This window comes from Talpa occidentalis, unplaced genomic scaffold (genome assembly GCF_014898055.3).
Source record: "Talpa occidentalis isolate TD23 unplaced genomic scaffold, MPIMG_talOcc4v2.1 talOcc4.7, whole genome shotgun sequence".
In the NCBI taxonomy this organism is placed as follows: Eukaryota; Metazoa; Chordata; class Mammalia; order Eulipotyphla; family Talpidae; genus Talpa; species Talpa occidentalis.
Genome location: NW_023605083.1, coordinates 101,089,125 through 101,112,269, shown reverse-complemented (window position 1 = coordinate 101,112,269; position 23,145 = coordinate 101,089,125). Strand labels below are relative to the sequence as shown.

The 23,145-nt window shown below is 52.7% G+C and overlaps 1 protein-coding gene across 1 annotated transcript in view; it reads right to left on the bottom strand.

Annotated features, from left to right (window-relative positions):
• Positions 1-591: 591 nt before the first annotated feature.
• The window catches only part of LOC119232301 (ATP-sensitive inward rectifier potassium channel 12), a 38,663-nt gene continuing 16,109 nt past the window's right edge, over positions 592-23,145 (bottom strand). Inside the window, exons 2-3 of the mRNA XM_037494284.2 lie at positions 8,957-9,078; positions 592-2,612 (exon numbers count right to left, since the gene is read on the bottom strand). Of these exons, the coding sequence (XP_037350181.1) occupies positions 1,270-2,556 (1,287 nt within the window). The 5' untranslated portion in view covers positions 2,557-2,612; positions 8,957-9,078 and the 3' untranslated portion in view covers positions 592-1,269. The remainder of the gene's footprint in view (positions 2,613-8,956; positions 9,079-23,145) is intronic.

The window sequence follows — 23,145 nt, the reverse complement described above, 5'->3', positions numbered from 1 at the left end:
CCCCCAGACCTCTCTCTGAACAGAGATCCTGGCATGAGTGACACTCCCCGCCATCTCAGCTGACAATGCCACTCCTTTCCTAGCACATTCCTCTGCCATTCAGCAGCAGGACACCCCTGGGCTTACCTCTACTGCCCAGGTGCAGAGGGAGTACCAAGTCAGCAACCTCTACAGACAGAGGGGCTGGTAGGGCCTCCCGGGTGGATTTGGAGGCAGCAAGGAAGACCAACCAGGCAAGTCAATAAAAACAAAACAAAAAGTAGAGCCAAGCCCTGGGGTCTCTAAGGCACGACTCTCGCTCAGCCCTGCAGGGATGGGGCCGATCCATTTCCTCACCGCCTGGGAGCCTGGTCCCCCTTCCCAGGGGCCATCACTCCCACGATTCCCAACTGGCCCTCACTGTGGAAGGGGTGGAGGCCGGAAAAGGAGAGAGAAGCACAACGGGAGAATCCAGGTTGTGGGGGGAGAGTAGACCCCGCCCCCCATGGCAGGTCCCGATTTGGCCCTGAGACGCATCTCTAAAATACAAAGTCAAATTCAAAAAGCTCAAATTAGTTTTTCCCCAGCCCCTGCCCCTACCCCAATGACACTGAAAAGCTTTTATTATGATCATTAACATGGTCTTGGTTTTACTATCACAAACGGAATCTAATTTGCCCTGTGAGCACAAAACCACAGGGAGCTCTGTGCTCACCCTGGGGCCATACCAGCTGGCACGGGCCAGCAGCCAACTTTGAGTGGAGGGTCCCATCTCAGAACCTTCTAGAGCCTCCATGCAACTGCTTGCATCCTGCCAGACCAATGAAATTCTAATACCCCCATGAATTAAAAAATTTTCAATCACATATTATTATTATTATTATTTTTGTAAACAGTCTTACTCAAGCTAAGGTTGAGAAAGCCGAAACCAGGTGTTTCTTCCCAAGTTAAAAACCAGCAAGACGCACTGCAACCTGCTGGCCCAGAAGCCTGGCGATGCCAGAGCCATTTCTGGGCAGGCAGCAGATCAGTAGGCAGACACCCCTGGCTCCTGTGGCTAGGCCCCTGTGCTGCTCTGGCCTCTCAGGCCAAGGACGACCGGCTCCAGCCACCCACTCTCCCAACAACCCTCTGAGGCCATTGTGAAGTAACATAAAACATCTAAAATGCTACTGAGTCTGCACCTGGGGTGCCCATTCTGCTTGAACCCGGCCTTCTCGGCATGCCAGGCGTCTCCCCTGCCAGGTATCTCCCCGGCAGGGCGGATGCTGCACCTTGGCCAATGGTGGCTCAGATCTCCGACTCCCGTCTGTAGGGCCGCTGCTCTAGGGCACTGCTGCTGGCCTGGGGTCTGTCAAAGTCATGCCTGGCCTGGGGGCTGCGGCCATCCTGGTCTCCGTCCACCTCGTCCTCCTCATCACGACTCAGAAACGCCAACTCATTCTCATAGCAGAAGGAGTTGGCGCTAGGCAGCAGGAATTTGTTCTCCACCAGGTCCTTGGCGCTGCAACGGGGCGTGGAGGGTACCTCGTAGGTCTTGTGGAAGTGTGAGTAGTCGATTTTGTACTGGTTCTTCTCCTCGAATAGCACAGGCTCAAAGCGGTGGCCCCACAAGATCTCATTGGCCAGGTAGGAGCTCCGGGCCTGTGTAGTCATGGCCGTGGCCTCCACCATGCCCTCCAAGATGACCACAATCTCAAAGTCGTCCGTCTCCAAGTCTTGCCGGCTGATGCCAAACAGCGGGCTGGCCTCGTCGATCTCGTGCAGGATGGTGATGGGTGACACCAGAAAGATGCGGTCCAGGCCCTTGTCGAAACCGACATCAATGTCGATCTGGTCCAGTGGGATGTACTCGCCCTCCTCTGTGACCCTGGGCTTGATAAGCTGGGCCCTCACATGGGCCTCCACGATGTGGCTCTTGCGCAGGTTGCCCACACGCCACATGAGGCAGAGCTTGCCATCACGCAGTGCCACCACGGCATTGTGGCTGAAGAGCAGCGTCTGCGCCCGCTTCTTGGGCCGGGCCATCTTGGCCATGATTGCACCGATCATGAAGGAGTCGATGATGCAGCCCACGATGGACTGTGCCACTACCATGAAGACGGCCACTGGGCACTCCTCCGTCACACAGCGCAGCCCATAACCGATGGTAGTCTGTGTCTCAATGGAGAAGAGGAAGGCTGCCATGAAGCCATGCACCTGCATCACGCAGGGGGTGCGGTCATGGCCCTCGGCTGGCTCCAGGTCGCCGTGGGCCACCGCGATGACCCAGAAGATGACACCAAAGAGCAGCCAAGAGGCAAGGAAGGCCAGGGAGAAGATGAGCAGCATGTAACGCCAGCGGATGTCCACGCAGGTGGTGAACATGTCGGCCAGGTAGCGCTGCGACTTCTCGTCCATGTTGGCGAACTCAATATTGCACTGGCCATTCTTCTTGACGAAGCGGTTTCGGCACCTGCGCCGAGTATGCACCTTGCCATTGCCAAAGCCGTTGGCACCCGACATGGTTACCAGGTGTAGCCCGTCCTCCTCTGATGACACGATGCTGTAGGGGTTGGCCCGGCCGGCTGCAGTCATCCCGGGGGCGGAGAGGCCCTGGCTCGCCCCCGGGCCAGCTCCAGGCAGGGCCGCTCCTGCAACAGAGAGGTCAGAAGGGCTGGGTGGTGGCGGTCACACTGGCTATACCTCTGTCCCCTCCCCAGGGCCCTTGGACCAGACATGACTGGGGGACATCTTGATTAAATTTACCCACCCTAAGCCAGCTCCTCACCAGCCCTTGTCAGCTTGGAAAATTGACACTCTGGCCTCCTAGGAGCTCTAGCCAAAATTCTGAACTCGCCCTCAATTCCTCCTACTCTCCCACCTACAGCTCTGCTTTCAAAATATATTTAGAATCCCACCTTGCTCCCACCTTTACAGCCTGAGTCCCCAACATTGCCCACCTGGACTGTCATGGCAGCCACCTCACAAGCTCCGCTCCTCACATAGCCCCAGTCTCCTCGGCAGCCACAGAGGCCTGTCTGTCCATTCTCTACTCAGAGTCCCCACTGGAGTCGCAGGGCCAGCACTAGAGAACAGAGCCTGAGACCCTCAAGTCTCACCCTTCAGTTTCCCATTTGCTCATCTGGCTTCAACCTCCACTGGTCCTCAAACCTGAATTTAACTCTCCCTCAAGCTTCTGCTGCCACCTCACTTCCTTCAGGCCTGACCTCCAGTGGCCACGGGAGTCTCCAGAGGTTCCCTTGTGCACCCTGCCCAGTCACTCCACAGTCTTGACCTCTGACACAGAGCTGCTACATGGAGTGGTATTTGATCATCATCCTCACTGCATCTCTCAGAGCACCGGAAGCTTGCTATCTTGTTCATTGGTGTCTCACCCCCAGGGCTCAGAACAGGAGTTGGCCCTGAAGATCCTCAACTGGCATGACACCTCACTCCTGACATTCACACTCCTTCCCAAACACTAGACGCATGGCCTCCCTATCACCAGCAGTGGCCAGGAAGGGAATGGTAGTTGTCACCCAAGAGGGGTCACTTACTGGCCAACCTGAGTCTCAGGACCTCCCCAACCCCTGCCTTAAAGTCTCTAAGCAGGAGCAGGTGAGGAGCACTAGAAAGTATCACCATCCTCAGCTCATTCAGAGGGCACCTGGCTGGCCAGCCATACACATACTCAGGCATGCCAGGTGTCCCAAGGCATATCCCAAGGCGCCACAACCACAGCCAGGACAGATCCTCTGTCACAGTCTAAGACACATATTCAGCCCCTGGACACATGTACCAGCAGCCGCCCCTTCTTGTTGCCTCCCCGTCCCCAGGGCCAGACTGCCAGTGCCAGATTGAGGCATCTGCAGATTGGGGGGGTGTGGCTCGGCCTGGCCCTGTGGATACTGGAGCTATCTGGCCATCAGCAAAAGGACTGTGGATGCACAGAACCTCAGCTTTCTCAGGGAGACTGGGCTGGGAAGAAGGAGAGACTGCCAGGTGCCCTGGGCAGGGTATTTAGGAGTTGGGCATGTTCCTCCCCACCCAGTCACACTGAAGTCAGAATTAGACAAGGTCAGAGCTCTTGAACACATGCACATGAAAAACACTGAAACCCCACAGGAGAAGGTCCCAGAGCAGCTGGGCCAGGGCTGTGCACCCACAGTGGGTAGGCATCCACCGTGGCCTGGGCTGGCAGTTGTTCCCACTCTCAGAGACTCCTCAGCACCCTCTGGTGGCTTTTTACAGTCAAGGCCCTGAGGCTGGAAACCTGGGAGTGGCAACACTGGGCTTCAGCCCTTATCTGTGTGACAAGTATGGTCAGAGCCTCCATGGAGGTGTGACTGATCTTTGTTCCAAATACTTGCGAGACAGATAAGGGTAAAGCCCATCTGACCAAGCAGGTTGCAAACTCTCCTCAGGTCTGGCGGGACTACTGGACCCCAGAGCTGTCAGATATAACGTACTTGCAGCTTTTAATGCCTGAGAGAGGTAGCTTGTGAAACCACAGGAGAGCAGCCAGACATGTCAGCCAAGGCTCTTAGGTTATCCTCTCAATGCCCCGAGCAGGTAGCCTGCCAGCGTTACTTATACTCTGAATGGAGGTTCAGACTCAGTCACACAACCAGTAAATAGGAGAGGTGACATGCAAACTGCTTCTGTCTAAGGCAAGGTCTCCCACTACCATGGGGACCCCAGGCTCTGCAAGGGACGCCTCTCCACACGCTGCCATCCTCCCTGCACAGCTGACTACCTCACCATGGGTCTGAGTTGCTGAGGCAGAAGGCCGTAGTGGTGGATGCTGCTTTTGTCTGGACCAAGAAGCAGAGTGCCGGCGGTGGTGGGGACTCCTGGGACTGTGCCGGGAAGACGGCTCAGTCCCAGATTTCTTGGCCCTCCAGGGGGAGGTGGTCAGGGTCGGGGCACTCAAATGCCTGCGGAAGGCTGCTGGACTGCAGGGGGCAGCTTTGTGTGGCCTGGAGGCCTTCAGGGATGTCCAGCGGGTCATGGCTGCTCCAGCTCGTGCTCTGGGCAGCTCAGGGCCTGCAGGGGACAGAATTATGAAAATCAAAGGCCAGGAAAGCCCCCACCCCCATCATCTGCACTGATCCTGGCAGCCTCCCACCTGGCTAGCTCCTGTGCTTGGCCTTGACACAAGACCCACCCAGGGGGTGTCACACAGTTGTGGGAACCCCCTCTTCTGTTGACATTCCTCCTAAAATCAGCCCTTGTCTGTGTGACCAGGTGGAGTCAGAGTCTCAGTGTGGGAATGACTGACCTGTGCTCCAAACACCTTGGAGACCATAAGGGTGGAGCCCACCTGATCAGGCAGGTTACAAGCCCCTTCTAGGATCTTGGGGGGCTGCTGGACCCCAAAGTCAACACCCACAAAATTAAAAAGTCTGTTCATGCTCTGCTTCCCCATTTCTCAGAGCTGGAAACTGAGACTCAGAACAAAGTCACCCAGAAACTAAGACACAGGGATAGAGTCAAAGTCCCGAGTATGGTCCAGTCCTCAGCCTCTCCTGTCCCCGCTGTGCTGAGTGTACACATTGGGCACTTGGTGAACATAGCACCACAAAGACCCAAAAGAGGACTCCTGAGTAGAAACCCCACACACAAATTTGCCGAATGTCTCAAGGACACTCCATGCACACACACAGGTGTGGCAAGGCCACAAAGTTCTATGGTCTTTATGGATTTCACGAAGAAACATGGGGCAATACCCTCAACCAGGGGACTGCAAGTGCACACAGTGAGCTCAGAACAGAAACAGAATGAGTGAATTTGTTCTGCTGGAAGAGCCATAGGAAGCAAGGAGGCAGGCTTGCTCCCCATTATATAGATGGGGGAAATTGAGGCTAACTCACTCCAGGTCACAAACCAATTCACAGGCCAGGATGTGGTCAAAACAACAGTTAGTACCAGAATGGCCAAGTTGGCCAGCAGAGGTCATGGACATTGCTGAGAAGAGGCACTGGGGTAACTAGCTGAGCTAGAAAAGGCTACTTCACCCCAAGGGAAGCCAGCCCAACAGGCAGAGAACAGGCAAGGGAGAGCACAGACCCAGAAACCTCTGAGAGATGGTGAAGTTGTCCCAAGCCCTGCTGGCCTGCAAGTCCACTTCCCACCAGCACAGCACCTGTAGACACAGCCTCCCGTCATCCAGAGTGGTCAAAGCACCAGATGGGGCCTGGACTGGGAGCTTATAGAGGCAGTTGCCACATGACCTGAGGGTGGGGCCCAAGAGTCACCGGGAGGTGCCTCCGGATGGAGCAAGACACCCCATGCCCAGTCTCCTGAGGCTCTGGGCACCTCAGGTTTCGGTGACATCCGGGAGGAGACCAGGTCAAGGCCTGGGCCCACATTCTTAGCTACTGAGAAAGTACTGACTGGAAGGATCAATGGAGAAGGCCCAGTGGGGAGCAGCTTGAGGTCTCCCTCCCTCAGAGATCTTTTAGCTGGTCAGAAACCCTTCAGAGGTATGAGCATAGCAATCAATATTTATTGAGCACTTACTACTGCCAAGCACTGTTAAAAGCTCCAATTAACTCATTAATCCCTTCAACACGCTATGAGTATTATCCCATTTTCCGGATGATCAAATGAAACCTCAGATAAATTGAGTCACTTGCTATGGAAGAGCCATAGCAAGCAAGGAGGCAGGCTTGCTCCCCATTATATAGATGGGGGAAATTGAGGCTGACTCACTCCAGGTCACAAACCAATTCACAGGCCAGGATGAGGTCAAAACAACAGTTAGTACCAGAATGGCCAAGTTGGCCAGCAGAGGTCATGGACATTGCTGAGAAGAGGCACTGGGGTAACTAGCTGAGCTAGAAAAGGCTACTTCACCCCCAGGGAAGCCTTTGTGCGCTCAGAGTCACACAGCCTTTGAAGGAGTGAGCTCCTACTCTGGGAGGTAGCAGCAAAATCAGCCCCCTCTCTCTGCTAGGCCCCAAGCCCAGTGAGCAGGACAATCCTCAAGGCCCTTTGAATCCCAAATGGTGATAAGACATACAAACAGCCAAGAATCTCAGCACTCGGAAGCAGAGGTAAGAACTGGATCCATACCCTTGTCACATGGCCATTCAACCCCTACTGGGACATGGTACTCAGTACCTTCAGATCAAGTCTTTGAATTAGAAGACTCCTAAGAAATCACTTAACTTAGGGAGAGCCAGTGTGCACCTCCATCTCCATCTATGTCCATGGCAAATATCACTAATCCATCCACCTCTGCCTATGTCTCAGCTCCATCACAGAACTTTTCCTCTCTGCATTCAAGGTTGGCCTCAGTGGCTTTCTAACCTAATCACTAATCCATCAGATGTAGCATCAGAGTTTGAAAAATTTAATCCTTAATTTTCAGATAGGGAGACAGACTCCAAGAGCAGCTCCCTTGCTCAGTCACATAAGAGGTGAGAGGCAGGCCAGGACCCCACAGCAAGACAGGGTAGTCTAGCAGTGACAGGCAGAACTAGACAGAAGATGCTGGCATGGCCAGGGCCAGTGAGAAGGCCAGGGCTGGCTCAGGAAGAGCCAAGAGTTGGGGTGGAGGAGAGATGGGAGGATTAGGAGGGAGAGTGATACTATCCTCACAATCTGTAGAAAAGGTGACAATCTCTCATTCCTGGCCATCTTTTTAGGCCCAATTTCTTCCCCTTTATAGATATTTAGTGGTTCAGCCCACAGTGCACACCCATGGCCTATAAGCATTTGAGGTCAGTGTATTGCCACTCCCATTCTAGAACAGAGAGAAAATCAGTAACAATATTTGGTATGTGCTATGGAGGAGGGAAGTCAGTGTTCCAGCTGACCCCAGACAGACCCTCCCCATTTTAGGGTTCACCTGCCCAATTTCCAACCACCTCTTTCAGTCATTTTTCCTGAGAGTGCTCTCTGGCTATGGGAGCTCAGTCTGTACACCCAGAGCAGCTTTCACTCAATAAATGGAGGGCAGGTCCCTGCCCCCCGCCACAGAACACTCTAGAGCACCCCTCATACTGGTATTTGGCTCCTCAACTGGATCAAGTTCCAGTCACCCCCCCCCCCCAGTGAATTCATCCATCACACACCCCATGTTGATTCTTTCCCTTCCTGGTCTCGATTCCTCACTCCTCTCCAGTACTTACTGGAATCACCCCCTACAACTACAAGAACCTCTGTCTCCTGGGCCCTCCTCACAGGTCTCAGGCAGCCCCTCCATAGACCCCTATCCCACCTCTCCCCTCCTGGATGTCCCATAGCCCCATGTGGCCAATATGACTCCTCCATAACATCTTGCTCCTCATCCAGGTCACGCCTGTCTGGACACAGCAGCAGGCTCCTGGTGGGTTTCCCTGTGGCAACCCTCAACCCATGTGGTCCAACCTCCAAATCACAGCTAGCGAGAATGCTGGAAATCTCCCCTTCTGTAATGAATCAGCCAAGCCTTTTGGGATTCTCCAGCACTGAACTTCTCCTGTGAGAACTAGAAGCTACTTTTCACTTTGTGTGAGAGTTGACCTTGCTGAGGTGCCATCTCTGGTCAACCCAGAGACCCAGAGAGGTTAGCACAAGCCCAGCACAGAGGGGTCTCCAGGAAATACTCACTGGGCAGATGAAAGGATGAGGGAAAAGCAGCTGAAGAGAAGGATAGATGAGAAGATGGGTCAGTGAACGAGGAGACAGATATAAGCACAGGTGGGTGGTGAAGCATATGGATGGATAAAGGGGCTGAAAGATGGGCAGGTGGGTGGATGGTGGTGGCCATACGGATGGGCTGGGTAGATAGATTAATGAATGGGTGAGGGGATAGATAACTGGATGCATAGAAGGGAGGGAGGAAGGGAGGGAGAGGTGGGTGGATAGGTAGACGGAGAGCAGTATGGTTCAAGTGAGTAGGTAACAGGTGAGTGAGAGGTGGGAGGAGAGTGGTAGATGGATAGATGGTGGGTGGGTTGAGTGAATGACTAGACAGATCGGTGCACATCAGTGACTTTAGTCTTACCTCTTGAATCCTATCTTCTAAGTAACAGTGCTGAGCAGACAAGCGGCTGTCTTCAAGGCTGCATTAGCAGAGGCTGCCATTTCCCAGGCACCAGCTGGAAAGGAACTAGTCACTGGAAGACCCTAAAATTGACAGAGCAAAGCTGAGTCACTGTAGATGGTGTCCTTTTCCTTGGGGGTGGAGGGAGGCTCCAAGGCCAGAAACTCCCACATGAACCCCCATTTCTACTTGCTTCCCCCAGTGCCCCAAGGGCGGTGCAGTGGGCCCCCAGCTCCCAACTGTGATGCCCCGGACACCTTCACAGCAGGTGAGACTGTCTATAGCAATCTTTGAGAATGAGAGCAGGGCAGAGCAGGATGGGGCCCCAGAGAAAATAACAGCTGAAAATTATCAAGGGTAAATGCATGCCAGACACTGTCGGGGGGGTTTTACAGACATCAATACATGTGTCTCACAACAACAAGGTTGACACTGCTGCTGTTCCTATTCCAGACCAGGTATTGTGGTAAATCTCCTAAGGCCACAGAGGAACTGTGCTAGTCTGTGCTCCTAGCCACCACCTGTGCAGTCTCCCCAATGCCACCCACTAACCATAGAAGCCAGATATAGAAGGATGGGTGGCTGGATGGGTGGATAGGTGGGCAGGTAGAGTGGGGTGAGTGGGTGGATGCATAGTCCAATGGATGGATGTTGGATAGATGGGTGTGTACTTGGTGATGGACAGATGGATGAGTGGGTGGGTGGATGGCCGACTATGAGCGGACGCAATCCATAATTTGTCAGAAACTTGCCTTGGGTGCGTGCACGCACACACACACACACACAAACACACACACACCCTCTGTGACCCCAGCAATCTCCAAGCCTCAGTTTTCCCATCTGTCAATGGGGCCCCTACTTTCCTCCATCATGCTGTGAGGATCAGGGGAGAGTGTGATGGGAAGGAGTTCTGCAAATTTCCAAATGGAAAGCTGAATGGAGGTGCCCTTTACCCCTTCCTCCACCTCCCAGAACCCCGCCCTTTCATGGCAGAGGCTGGTTATAATCCACTGCTGCACTGGGTTTTCTGGCTGAGATGAAGACAACTGTTGGTGAGTCACCTCCACAATATGAATCTCCTGGGGTGGGCGATAGTTTTGGGTTTAGAGGCACACAGACCTGGTTTCAAACCCCAGCTCTGCTCCTCACAAGCTGTGTGACCTGGTGTGGGGGTGGGGTCGCTTCCCCTCTCTTGGCTCTGCTGGCTCTGTAAGAGGATGGCCTCGCTGGTCCTTCTTCACCCTCCAGGCTCCCAGCCTCGGGCTCTGCTTCCCATCCCTCTTTCCATTCTCCGAGCAGCTGCCATGGCCCTGCGGTTTCCCCCTCCCGGCCTGTTCCCTCTCAAAGCCGGTGGGGAAACAGAGACTCTCAGACCCGCGTCACACACTGGGGACTCGCCACGGCAGGGTCTTGCTCCGTCTCTGACCACGCTTGGCCCTTGAGTGGCCCACATGCTCTGGCCTGGCTTCTGGCACTCCCCCCTGCACAGCCCGCTAGACAGATGGGAAAGCGAGACTGAGAAAGGTTATATGCTTGCCCCTGGCCACCCCCAGCAGGAACTCTGAGCAGAGGGGGTGTGCTGTTGCCGCAGGGCAAGGGGGAGCCCAAGAAGACTGGGGCTAAGGGATAAGGGTAAGAAGCCCCGAGAGCCTGCCCTTCCCCTCCTTCCGGTCACCGGCTGCTCCAGCCTCTCTCACCTCATTCCTCACCCTTTGCTTCCTGGAAGGGACTTTCTCCAGACCCACAGGTTCAGTCAGATTTGCTCTCATTTATGAGAAACAAAATTAGCTCCATTCTACAAAAGGGAGAAACTGAGGCTCAGAGCAGTGAAGTGACTTGCCCAAGGGACAAAGCTGCTGAGGGAGCTCCCCACCACCTTGCAGTGGCTTCAGCGCCCACGATGTGATCTCAACCCTTCGAGGTACACTACATGCTTTCCTGGGCCATGGCCACAGTCCTGGACAGGGAGGCAGGTGTGTGGGAGCAGAGTTTGCACATGACAGAGGAGAGAGGGGAGGCCTGACCCAGACAGGTTCAACTGGCCCACAGTCTCCCAGCAAATGAAGGCAGGGCCTCCCGCTCCTCCACCCAGTGCCAACCCATCTGCCAGGGCTGGAACTAAAACCCCAGTAGGGGGGTTGAAAACAGGGCAAGGCACTTCCCCTTCCTGAGGCCTGGCTTCCTCCTCCACACAATGGCTGATGAGTCTGTGGCCTTCCAGCCAGTGCCGTGAAATTCAAGATGGTGAGGGAGGAGTATGCTGGGCACAGGGCCTGGCACGGCGGGGCTCCAGGAGGCACAGCTGTCACCACCATTGACAACAGCCCTCCCTGGGTGGGCAGGCCCAAGATCCTGGCGTACCCCACCCTGCATTGGCAGCCTGGTCACTCCCAGTTCACTGTGGGCCCTTCCCTGGGCCTCAGTCTCCTCATTTGCAAAACAGGGTGATCTGTGCAGCACAGGAAACTGTCAAGGGGGGAAACAGAAACCCTGTCCCAGTGTCTGCCCCCTAGGGTCTCTGAGAGGGGTTTTCAGCTTTGACAACTGGCACGGGTTGATGAGAATAGAAGTGGGGATTCCCGACAGGAAGGAAAGCTGGCATATCCCTGAGTTCCCATGTGCCCAGTGTGATGCTCTCTGAGTGCACCCCAAAAGGCAGCAAAGCATGCCTGTGGGGTCTGCCCAGGCAGGAATCCACTGCCTTGCTCCCCTGTGCCTGGGACAGGGCTGGCAGCTGCACTCAGCAAGTGCTGGTCACAGCAAACACAAGTGACCACAACCCCTCAGGCTTTTCATGTTCCATGAGGTGTGTGTTGGGGAAGAAGGGGGGAGCGCACAGTGACCCCAGGGAAAGATTGGGAGCGGCAGGGAGGGTGGACATCCACCCTCTAAGCCTCAAGGTGAAGTCAGGGCAAGAGGTTCTGGCCCCAGGGTGGACAACGGATCACACCAGACACCAGGAAATGTTTCCGAGAGTATTTTTATCTTGAGAACATCCTTCCACAGGGGCGGGGGCAGGAGAGAAACAGGGTGTCCTTGGCCCCAGGCCCCTGGGAGCAGCAAAGGACATAGGCCTCTGGGTGCCTTCCACTAGGGTGGCCATTATAGACACTGCCCCATCCCTGGGCCCTGTTGAGTCCCAGGAGCAGGTGGGACTTACAAGGTCTTGGGAGTTTAAAGGGGCTTCCAGCTCTGCTCCATCTCACTGTGTGGCCTAGGAGAGCTCTGTCCCTCTCTGGGCCTCCCTCTTACAGTCAGCCTTCCATGAGGGCCTGCTCACTGCTGGGCTCAGCTGGGCACCAGAGATGTGGAGGTGGACTACAGGGAGCCTTGGCGAGCAAGGGGGACAGTGAGTAAACCAGCAGTCACAGCATGGTTGACTCATCCCTGGGGACCCAGAGATGCCTGACCCAGCAGGGGGGCACGGGGACTTCCTGAAGGGAACAGTGGGGCCTCAGAAAAGCTCCCTGAAATGCAATTCTGCCCCTTTGACTGAGAGCACCCTTGAGGCCTGCACACAAGATGGCAGATAGGGCTGCAGCCCCGTCTCAGGATCACTGAGAATGACCTTGGTGCAGGGTGGGGCTCCTCTCCTGGCACTGCCCCTCACACAGCAGGTCTGGGCAAGGCTCTTCCCTGTTTCTCTCCATACACAAGGGAGCTGGTCTGCAGCAGGCCAAGCCCTTACATTCCAGAATCCTAAGAAATTTGGGACTTGAGGATAGGGAGAAGGGAAGAACAGAAAGGGCATATCCTGTCACCCTAATATCTAGGAAGGAGAAAATATATGGAGTGCCTGATATGTGCAGGGGCCAAGGCATTATATCAACAGACAAAGAAACCAAGCTTCTCACAGGCCCCAGAAGTCGTATTAATGAGCTTACACTTGATCCCCAGGGCAATGGGTATCAGAGGGGAGTTTGAAAGTAGAATTCTGGGGTCATAAGGCTAGGGTTCAAATCCTGTCTCTGTCCTTGCCTGTGTGGCCTTGGGTAAGTTGTACAACCTCTCTGAACCCATTTTCTCACCTGAACAATGGGATTAATCATCATATATCTCTCATGGGGTCCTGATGGGATTTCAACAGTTAGTACATGGAGATTGCCCAGTCAGAAATTTCTGGCCCACACCATCATCTCACCTCCCAGCCCCTGACTCATTCCTCAGAGGGGTCACAGACTCTGTGGGCTGGGGCTGGGCCTTGCTCCATGCGGGAAGGAATGAGCAGATGGACGGGATGGGGAGGAAGCCCAGAGATGAAGCCAGTGAGCAAAGGCAGCAGGGCGTCCATTTTCCCTAACTGCTATAGTTTCTCAAGCTTCAACTTAATTCACGTGTCAGCCATTTCCTAAGCACCCAATGTGTGCACAGGAGAGCAAAGACTGGAGGCACAGCAACAAACAGCAGGGACAAGAAAGACCAGGAAAGAAAAGGCCAGAAGATATGCCAACATAAAATTATTTATGCTGCTGTTTATCAAGCCTATCACAAGCAAAAATGACAAATATGTGTTATAAAAGGCACTGACCAACTTAACACATAGATTTCTCATAAATCAACCTGAGAAAAGGACATGGCAGGAATGAGCAGAGGGCTATGTAACCCTCAGTGAGTGATGTCTCAGGAATGTCCACACCTCAGAGCCTCATTGTGAGCTGGTCCTTCCCTGTGGAGTGCCTTGCCCTGTCATCCAGAACTCAGCACACATCCTTCAAGCTCAGAGAATGCCTCCTCTATGAAGTCTTCCAAGATCTCCCTGGATCCCTGACTGCTCTTTGCAGAGAATTGAATGTCTGGCATCATGTCACAGAATGTTCTAGATCGGGTGGCCCAAGCATCTTTGACAGAGGAGGAAACAAGGCAGAGAAGAACATGGCCGTGCCTGAAGTCACCAGGCTATGAGTCACAGAACTGGGCCTCGAACCCAGGTGTCCCACCTCTAGAGCATCTGCACCCCAGCCACCTCCTCCCTAATAAGCCTTCCAGGCCTGCCTCGCTCCAGCAGGAAAAAAGCGCCATCTGGGGGCTGCTTTTGTGCCTACCAGATGGGCCCAAGTGGAGCCTGTCCAGGACAAGTCTTCAGTACCCAGTGACCTGGACTCGCCCTGCTCGGGGGGACACTCGGACAGTTGTTTTCTTAAGTCCCCTTCCCCTTTCTTCCCCTCATTTTGTAACTGTGGCCAACTTCTAGGAAGAGTCTGAAGAAAGCAATGGGAACCAGGCCTCAGAAAGCTCCCCGCAATTCTGCCCCTTTGACTGAGAGCACCCTTGAGGCCTGCACACAAGATGGCAGACAGGGCTGCAGCCCCGTCCCAGGATCACTCTAGCCCCAGCTCTCCACAGGATCTTGCCCTGTCACTTCCTCTCTGGGCTTCCATTTCCCCATGTGCCAGATGACAGTCTCCTGGGCCCTGCTCATCTTGTCACAAGGAGCAGGCTGTGGTCAGGGGATGAGGCACCTCCCACCTCCTTCACTTATTAACCGTTAGCTCACAGCAGGGCTGCCCTGCAGGGATGGGGGCCTGACTGTCATCATCAGAGCCCCCTCTGAGCTCTAGACAGGTTCATGGGGCAGGAAATGTCAGCTTTCTGCAGGCTGGCAGTGGGGCTCCAGACAAAGCTTCAGGGTGCCAGGGATTCCTCCCTTCCCTAATAGGACTCTGCTGGAAAAATCACAATGCCAGCCTTGAGCATTTCACCCAGACCAGCCAGGTGGATGGGCTGGAGAGTGCAACTAACCCCTCTCCCCACTGTAGCCAGGAGACTAAAGCACATACCACAGCAGGGACACCTGTGTTGTCCCCAAACCCCCAGAAGGACTGCCCAAGGAGACCAGGAACAAAGCTAGTAGGCAGTGTGGGGTGCGGGTAAGGCCATGTTGTCCCTGCCACAAGGCAGCACATTCAGGATATCCTACCCTGGGACACCAAGGATGGGATCCAGGGCTCTGTGAACTTGAAGGGAGAACAACCTTTTTTCTGTTCAAAATGTACTGTCCCCTCTGTGACGAAGGGAGGCAGCAAAGCCCAGCAGTTCAGCCTCAGTACAGCTGGTGTTAGCACCCCGCTAGGTCTGCAGTGTTACTAAGTAGCAGTGTGCTAATTACTGATCACATCTTTTAAAATAATGTTTGATAAGTATTCACATTTCTGGCTTCCTCTGTGGACCTATGTGGGTTCTCACAGGCATTAAAAACATTATTCTGACGAAGCCAACATCAAAAGCATCCAGAATGGCCAGGTGGGGGACAAACCTCATACATGAAGTGCCAGGGTTGCCGGAGCCATCTCATTCCTTCATCACTCATTCATTTATGCATTTGATGGTTCATTCCCCAAATACATCTTGAAGGAGAATTGATCCTTTCAAGACCCTGTGCAAAGCACTGCAAGAATAGGGGGGGGAGTCTTGTCCCCTTGGTGTTCGTTACAGACAGGAGGTAAGCCAGACATTTCTCAGAACAAATGAGGATGATTCAGGCAGCAGGGCCACCTGGAGAAGTGAAGTCCCAGAGCCAAGGCTGGGAGCAAGACAGAGGAACCCAAGACGAGTTGAAGTCTGAAGATAGGGGGCTCAGGAGGAGAGGAGAGGGAGATGATATCTGAGAGGTAATGGATGGGTGGGCACCCACCATCCTCTAGCTCAAACCTCAGTTGGGAGTCTATCCTGGCACCCAGACAAGGAATATGAACCTGAGGAATATTCTAGAACATAGGGAACAGCATCACTCTTCCATGTACTACCTCATCTAGTCCTGGGTGAGGTTCAGGTTCCTGGCCTGATGCCAAAAGAAGGAGACTGAGGCTTAGGGTGGGAAAGAACACCAGCTACAGGGTGATGAGGTTCTACCCCACAGCCACTTCACACTGGCCTCGCCACCATGCACAATTTTTTCACCCCAAGTGGAACTATTGCCCCCCACCCGTGCCACAGGCATGCTCACCACCGTGATACATGCTATTTCAGCTCATGCATCATTCCTTTTGATAGAAGCAAGAGACTAGCACTCCAGAGAGAATGTATGCCTTGCCCAGGGTCACTCAGCTGGCCCATAGCAGAACTAGGATAGGAATCCAAGGCTTTTGGGGCTATGGGAATAGAGATCCAAGAGTTGACTGCACACATCTGGATCTACTGTCTCTAGAAGAAACCACAGTCTCCCCAGTTCTGGCTTGGGATCACCTCCTACAGGAAGCCTTCCCTGACTACATGGCTCCCACCAGCTTCTCCCTCATGGTTAACTGGTGCTGTGAGGAGGCTGGACTGCTGAAAGCCCAGGGAGAATGGCCTTGTGTCTGACCTTATGTGACCCCAGTGTGTTGTCACTGGCACCCTCTGAGCCTGTGCCCAGGAGGATGTGGCAGGTTTGAGGGTATTTGTCCTGAAACAGGAGTGGTAACCAGCAGCCCTCTGCACCAAAGCAAGTGGGGCAACCACAGAATACCCCAGGAAAGGTTTTCTTATGCCTGCTACTATTTTTTGTTTTCTTCACCACAAGCCTTTATATTCCCTTTGACCTCTTTACCCTCCCCTCTTCTTCTTAACCTCAAAAACCTCATTTCATTCATTAAAGTCAACTAGTTTTTATGTTTTATTTTGTCTAATTGCCTGCTATGTAAATTCTAATGTCTGTCTTTGTCATTCTGAATTGCTTTACTACCATAATTCTCTCAAATTCCTTCCATTTTGCTGTAAATGGCAGTTTTCATCTCTCCTTTTGGCTAAATAATCTCCATAGTGAGAGCATACCAGCTTTTCTTGATCCAGTCCTCCATCAGTAGGCACTTGGGCTGTTTCCATGCCCTGCTATTGTAAACAGTGCTGCAATAAACATTGCAGAGCATACAGAATTTTAAGATGATGGTTTCACATTCTTTGGATAGAAACCCAGGAGTAAGATTGCTGGGTCATATGATGTTTGCATTTTTAGTTTTTTAAGATGAATCCAGATCACTTTCCATAATGGCTGCACCAGTTTACATTCCCAACAACAGAGTAATAGGGTTTCTCCTTCTCTGCATCCTCTCCATGGGGGTCTTTTCAATATGTGCCATTCTCGCGGGTGTGAGATGATCTCTTACTGCGGTTTGAACCTGCATCTCTCTTATTAGAGTGATGATGAGCATTTTCCCATATGTCTATTGGCCTTCTGGATATCCTCTTCGGTGAATTGTTTATTACAATCTGTTGTCCATTTAGTAGTTGGGTCGTTTGCTTTTTTATTGTTGAATTGTACATGTTTTTTATATACCTTAGATATTATATACCTTGTTGATTATATAATGTGTAAATATTTTCTCCCATTCAACAAGATGGCTTTCTAATCTATTTATATTTTCTTTGGCTGTGTAAAAACTTTTTAATTTGAGGCAGTCCCAATTGCTTATTTTTGCTTTTTTTCCCTTGCCAGAGGGGCCTAGCCTCCTAAATTATCTTTATCATTGGTAGAGCAAATCACTAGTATTTTCTTCTACATACTTTTGCAGGTCTTACATCAAAATTTTAATCCACTTGGAATTTGTGTGTATGGAGTTTGAGAGTGATCCAGTTTCATTCTTTTCCATACGGTTGCCCAGTTTCCCCAGCAACATTTATCAAAGAGATTCTTTTTTCCCCATTGATGGTTGTGACTGTTTTATCATAAAGGAAGTATTGATATATACATGGATTTATTTCTGGGCTTTAAATTCTGATCCAAGCATCTATTTTAAGGCCAATATCACATTGTTCTAATTACCATTCCTTTATACACAAAGCCAGGTAACGTGATGCCTCTACTTCTCTCCCATCCTCTTGGGATTGCTTTTGCTATGCAAGGCCTTTTAGGGCGCCACGTAAATTTCAATATTTTTTGTTCAATCTCTTTGAAGAAAATTTGACTGGAATTACATTCAACTTATATATAACTTTATTTTGACTATATTGATTGTCCTCATGCACGAGCTTTGAATGCCTTTCCACCTCCCTATGTCATGAGCTAAACCTTCAGTAACATCTTGTAGTTCTCACTGTATAGGTCTTTCACTTCACATTAATTCCAAGGTATTTGATTCCTTTTGAAGCTACTGTGAATGAAATAATTTTCTAGATTTCTTTTTCTTCCCATTCATTGTTCTGTTTATACAAATACAAAGAATTTTGTATGTGGATTTTGTAACCTGCTGCTTTGCTCTATTCATTTATTCTTCCTAATAGCTTTTTGGTGGCATCTTTAGGGTTTTCTGCATATAATATCATATCTGTGAATAGCGATAGTTTCATTTCTTTTCCAGCTTGGAATCCTTTTATTTCCTATTATTGTCTGCTCTAGCCAAAACCACTAATGCTAAATTAAACAGAAGTGGTGACAGCGGGCATTCTTGTCTCATTCCTGATCTTAAAGGGGAAAGCCTGGGACTTTTATTTGGTACCTACTATGTACATCCCTTGACAACTCTATAAGGTACTGCTTGGGTTTCTCCTTATCCCCAGAGGAAAAAATAGAGTGAGAGAGAATTCAACACCTGACAGCCACAATGGGTCATTGCCTAGGGGGCTGTCCCCTCCTCCAGCAAGGTGGCCTGGAAGGGACACTAGTCGGGGGGGCATGGAGGACAACCAGTGGGGGCTTGTTGGGGGTGGGGAGACCATAGATCCTTCCTACACCAGCCCTGCCCAACCTCTAAGGCAAGCACCTTTATGAGTGACCCACCCCTCGGTTTCCATATCTGTTAAATCAGCCAGATTATCTTGTCCCCCTGGTATAGCTACTGTGGAATTAATAGAATTAGTCTATGAAAGTGCCCGAATCAAGATTAGGCACACAACATGTGCTCATGTGTGGTATACCCTTGCACGGACAGTCTAGGGTATGGCTGTGTGTTAATCTAGGAGTGTCAAGTATACACATATGGCACACCCTGCATTTCCCCCAGAAAGAGACCTTGATCCAAGGATTTGGGAGTAGGTGTTTTACTTGGGAGGTGGTCCCGGGGAGTCGGGAAGTGAACCAACAACTATTTGTTGATGGGGAGAAGGGCTCACCATCCGCACACACACACTTCAGCCCCTGGTGCCTAGAACACTGGCCTCTACTAGCCAGCTAAGGGTCCTAAGGTGCCCATGGTACATGGGAGACTGGAGCGCAGTGGCCTGGTGTCCCCACAGTTGCCCACTGAGAGTGGGAGAGTGGAATGGGACATGTTAACCCCCTGCACATGCAAGAGGCTCTGGCAGCCAGAGGAGACACTTGATGGAGAGATGTGATAGTGGCCCCAATGGCTCCAGTCTCACACACAAAGGCACATGCATGTGGCATGCCCCCGCTGTGTGTGCCCCTGTGAGAGCAAGTCAAGCATAAAATCTACCATGAGTGTTTTGTGTTCATAGACATATTGTGTCTTCATGGAGACAAGCCTGTGGCTACATATATGCAGGAACTGGAAACCCCAGGGTGGGTCTCAGAGTGTCTGCTCTTGTACATGTGTGTGTATAAGTTCAAGCTTTGTGTAGGCATATCTGTGTGCAAGGCATGACACACACATGCATATGTGTCCAGGTGACACAGGTACGTGCACACCACAGTTGCTCACCCAACCCTGGCAGTGGCCATGGGGTGGCAGAGATGGTCTGGTCACCTTGGCAACGGGACAAGAGATGGCTAAGCTGGGACAGGCTTGGTTCAAAAGCAAAAAAAAAAAAAAAAAAAATCCAAACCTCTGAATACAAAGAGGTTAGGAAACAAAAAGGAGCTGGAACAGGGAGGGGGCAAGCTCACACGTCAGGCTCTGCTCATAGCTCCCCCACCCCCACCTGGTTGAAAGTCCTAAGTGTGGGATCCCTTCAGACGTCTGGAAGCCACCTCAGAGGGCATCAAGCAGGGATGAAATGAGCCCCACCCAGGCCCCAGTGCCACAGGATGTGGGGAGGATCTGCTCCTATATTCACCGAGACCCAGAAGAGGGCGCCCCAGACACCAGGCACTTTGTAAACCAGAGGACCAGGGGGGAATCTGGGCCTTGCCTGCATGGAAGCCACCCTCTCTGGACAATTAACCCACTAATTGCACACGCTGTCCCGTGGCCAGTGCATTAGCCCAGATCATGCAATGATTTATTCAGGAGCTCCTATCTCCTCTTCCCAACAGCCAGATCTTCAGCTGCACTGCCTGAGCCTGGCAGGGAGGAAGGGCCCGACCTACAGACGCTTCTCTATCCTTGCTCGAAAACACTGCATGCTATTTATATTTCATCAGACAGAGTGCACGGGGATGAAACCGCCGGTGATCCACTCCCCGCAGGCAACTGGGAGCTGAAACCCCCACACAGACGGCGGCTGCAAAGTAGACTCTGGCTTTCAGGTACAAGAAGCCTGAGATGTATCACAGTTTCAGAGCCGCCCTGGCTTGAGAGTCTGTGGTGGAGAGTGCCCTAGTCTGCAGAGGTACTCACATCACAGGGTCTTTACTTTAACAACCTCACTGTATCCTGAGAAAACTCTACAGGGAAGAGTCTGTTGTTATCCCCATTTGACAGATGAGGAAACTGAGCTTCAGAGAGGTGAAGTGACTTAGCTAGGGTCACACAGCCTAAAACAGGCAGAGCTGGGGAATAAACTTGCAAGCGAGCCCAGAGCCTGTGTCTTTACTCCATTCCATGAGTCCCAGTGAGATGCCCCTCCTGGGCATCCCATAATCTCTGACTTCTCCTGAGACCCCTAGGAAATGAGCTGGCTAGAACCATGACTCCTGCCAGTTAGGAAGGCCCCCCCGAGGCCTCAAAGTCCTCATCTGTCAGATGGGCACTGACAGTCCCTCCAAGGACTGGGGCAGGCATGCAGGGAACTGGTGGCCAGCACAGGGCCTGCCTGCAGCAACCACCAGCAAGGGGTCACCGTGGTTGGCACCATTCGCAAAGCACAAGGCAGCCTTAATATAGAACTGGACAGGTTTGCAGTGGGTGGCTCTGGGTTCAAATCCCAGCTCTGTAACTCCCTGAGTGTGTATCTCGGGCATCCAGCTGTCCCTCCCTAAACCTCAGTTTCCCTGCCCATTGGCTGACAAAGTCATTCTTTCCTCACAGGGCTGTGGGGGGCAAAGCCAGTTAGGTGTGTCCCTCACTCAAGTCCAGCCTCAGGAGGCACTTGAGAGCCAAGCAGCTCCTCGTGCCTGTCCCAACCCCAAAGCAAGTTTATTCCCCAGCTCTCAGGTATGCTGCGTGATCCCTGCCTGTGCCTGAGAACCAGGAACCCAGAGAAGCTGCTGTGCCAGGCCCATGGGGACCCAGGACAGCAGGGTTGTAGCTCAGCTGGGGAGTGGAAGCTGGCCTAGGATGGGATAGTGCCTGGGCCACAAAGCAAGGGGGCCAGGTAGACTAGCCCTGCCTTAGCAAAGCCAGAACACACTTCCCCTCTCATGGAGCCGGTCCACGCTGCTGGCTGAGCACTGACCCCATTCAAATTGCTGCTCTGCCTGAGATGTGATGAGACCTTGCACAGGGCACTTCACCTCTCTGGGCCTTAGTTTACCCATTGTAACACATGGGTAATAAGATGTGATTGTTGTGAGAATTGATGTACTCCCAGGTGCCTTTTTCTGTGGCCCCAGCAGGACCTGGAAGGAGTTTCTGGAAAGAAAATGAACTGACACTTTCTGACTATACCCGTCTCTGCCTTTGCCCAGCCTGCCCCTGCCCTAGAGGCTAACCTCTGGCTTACCCTTCAGGCCCACAGACTGGGTTTGGGATCTCCCTGACTCTCTGCACCTCTGAGTTTCTCTCTGTTGCAGTCCTGACCACAGCAAGTTCCCCCACACCCTCACACCCCCAGCCTCAAATTGAGCTAGGCCCAAATCACCTCTGGAGTCACCCAGCATAGGCCCAGGCACAGGGCGAGTACTGTGTCTGAGTGAAGGACAACGATCTACAATGAGAGCCTGTGCTTACTGGGCATGAACCATATGCCAGACACTGAACACAAGTACTTCACCTGGATTCTCTCCTCAGCTCACAAAAGCCCCATAAAATATAGGTCCTAGGACGCAGCCTGCGAGCAATGGGGACTTCATATGGCTGCAGCCTGACTAGGGCACTCTCCTCTGCTCCAGGGAGAGGGGCAGCAGGAGAGGCCAGCCCAGTGACCAGCCATGCTCCTCAGTGGTGCTTCCTCTCCCCCCACTTGGAGAAGCCACATGTGCCAGTCACCAGTGCTCACAGTGGTGTCCAAGAGCAGACGAGTGGGGAGGGCGTTGGGGTCAGACTCAGAGGGCTCAATTGTGTGTTCCAGGCCTCGGGGCCCTCATCTGTAAAGAGGGGACCATGTGAAAGAAGCCCAGGTACACAGTGGGCACTCAGCCATCAGTGTGAGAGGGAGGGGTGGAGGGGCCGGCACAGTCCAGGGCCTGCCTGCTCCCTGTCTCAGGCCTGCACCTCCTGCCAGCAGGTTAGCCCAGAGAGGGGCCTGGAGGCCCCAGAGGACCACTACAGGGCCTGACACCAGCAGACAGCTTAGCCCCCTGAATGAGAAAGAAAAGGCACAAGAGCCTAGCCAAAGGCCAGGAGCTGTGTGGGTTCTGTATGCATGAGGAAGGGGGGAGTGGGGACAAGGTACAAGGTCAACCCTAGGGACAATCAGCCAGCAATGTGGTGACAGAATCTTTGGGGCCCTGAAATGGGGCTACTGAGGGCCCCGCATCAGCCAGAGTCAGATCCCTAGACTGAGACTGAAAGAATCCCGTCAACCTCTCAGTGCCTCTGTCCTCACATGTAAATGGGGGTACCAAGAGCACACCTTTCAGAGCGATCATGTGAAAGCAACATGTTAACACCCACGAAACCTGGAAGCCACACGAGCTTTCTGCAAGCTTCCCAAGCCCAGGCATGCTCCCTCCAGCCAGGGGGTGGTGACAGGTAGCCAGAGACCCAGGGAGTGGGGAGATGAGGGGCAGTGGCACCGGAGACTATGAAAGACACCTGGACTTAAAACCTCAGCTCAAGGCCTGGAAGTAGCCTTGGCCCCTCCTAGAGTGGGGGAAGTGGGGCCACATATTGCCAAAGACCAGAGACAGAGCCTGGGAAGGGGAGGCCCTGACCCACATGCACCGCATCCCATGCCATATAAATCACACCCATTTCCCTGGTCACAGCACAGGCATCCAGCTGGTGAGACTCAGACAT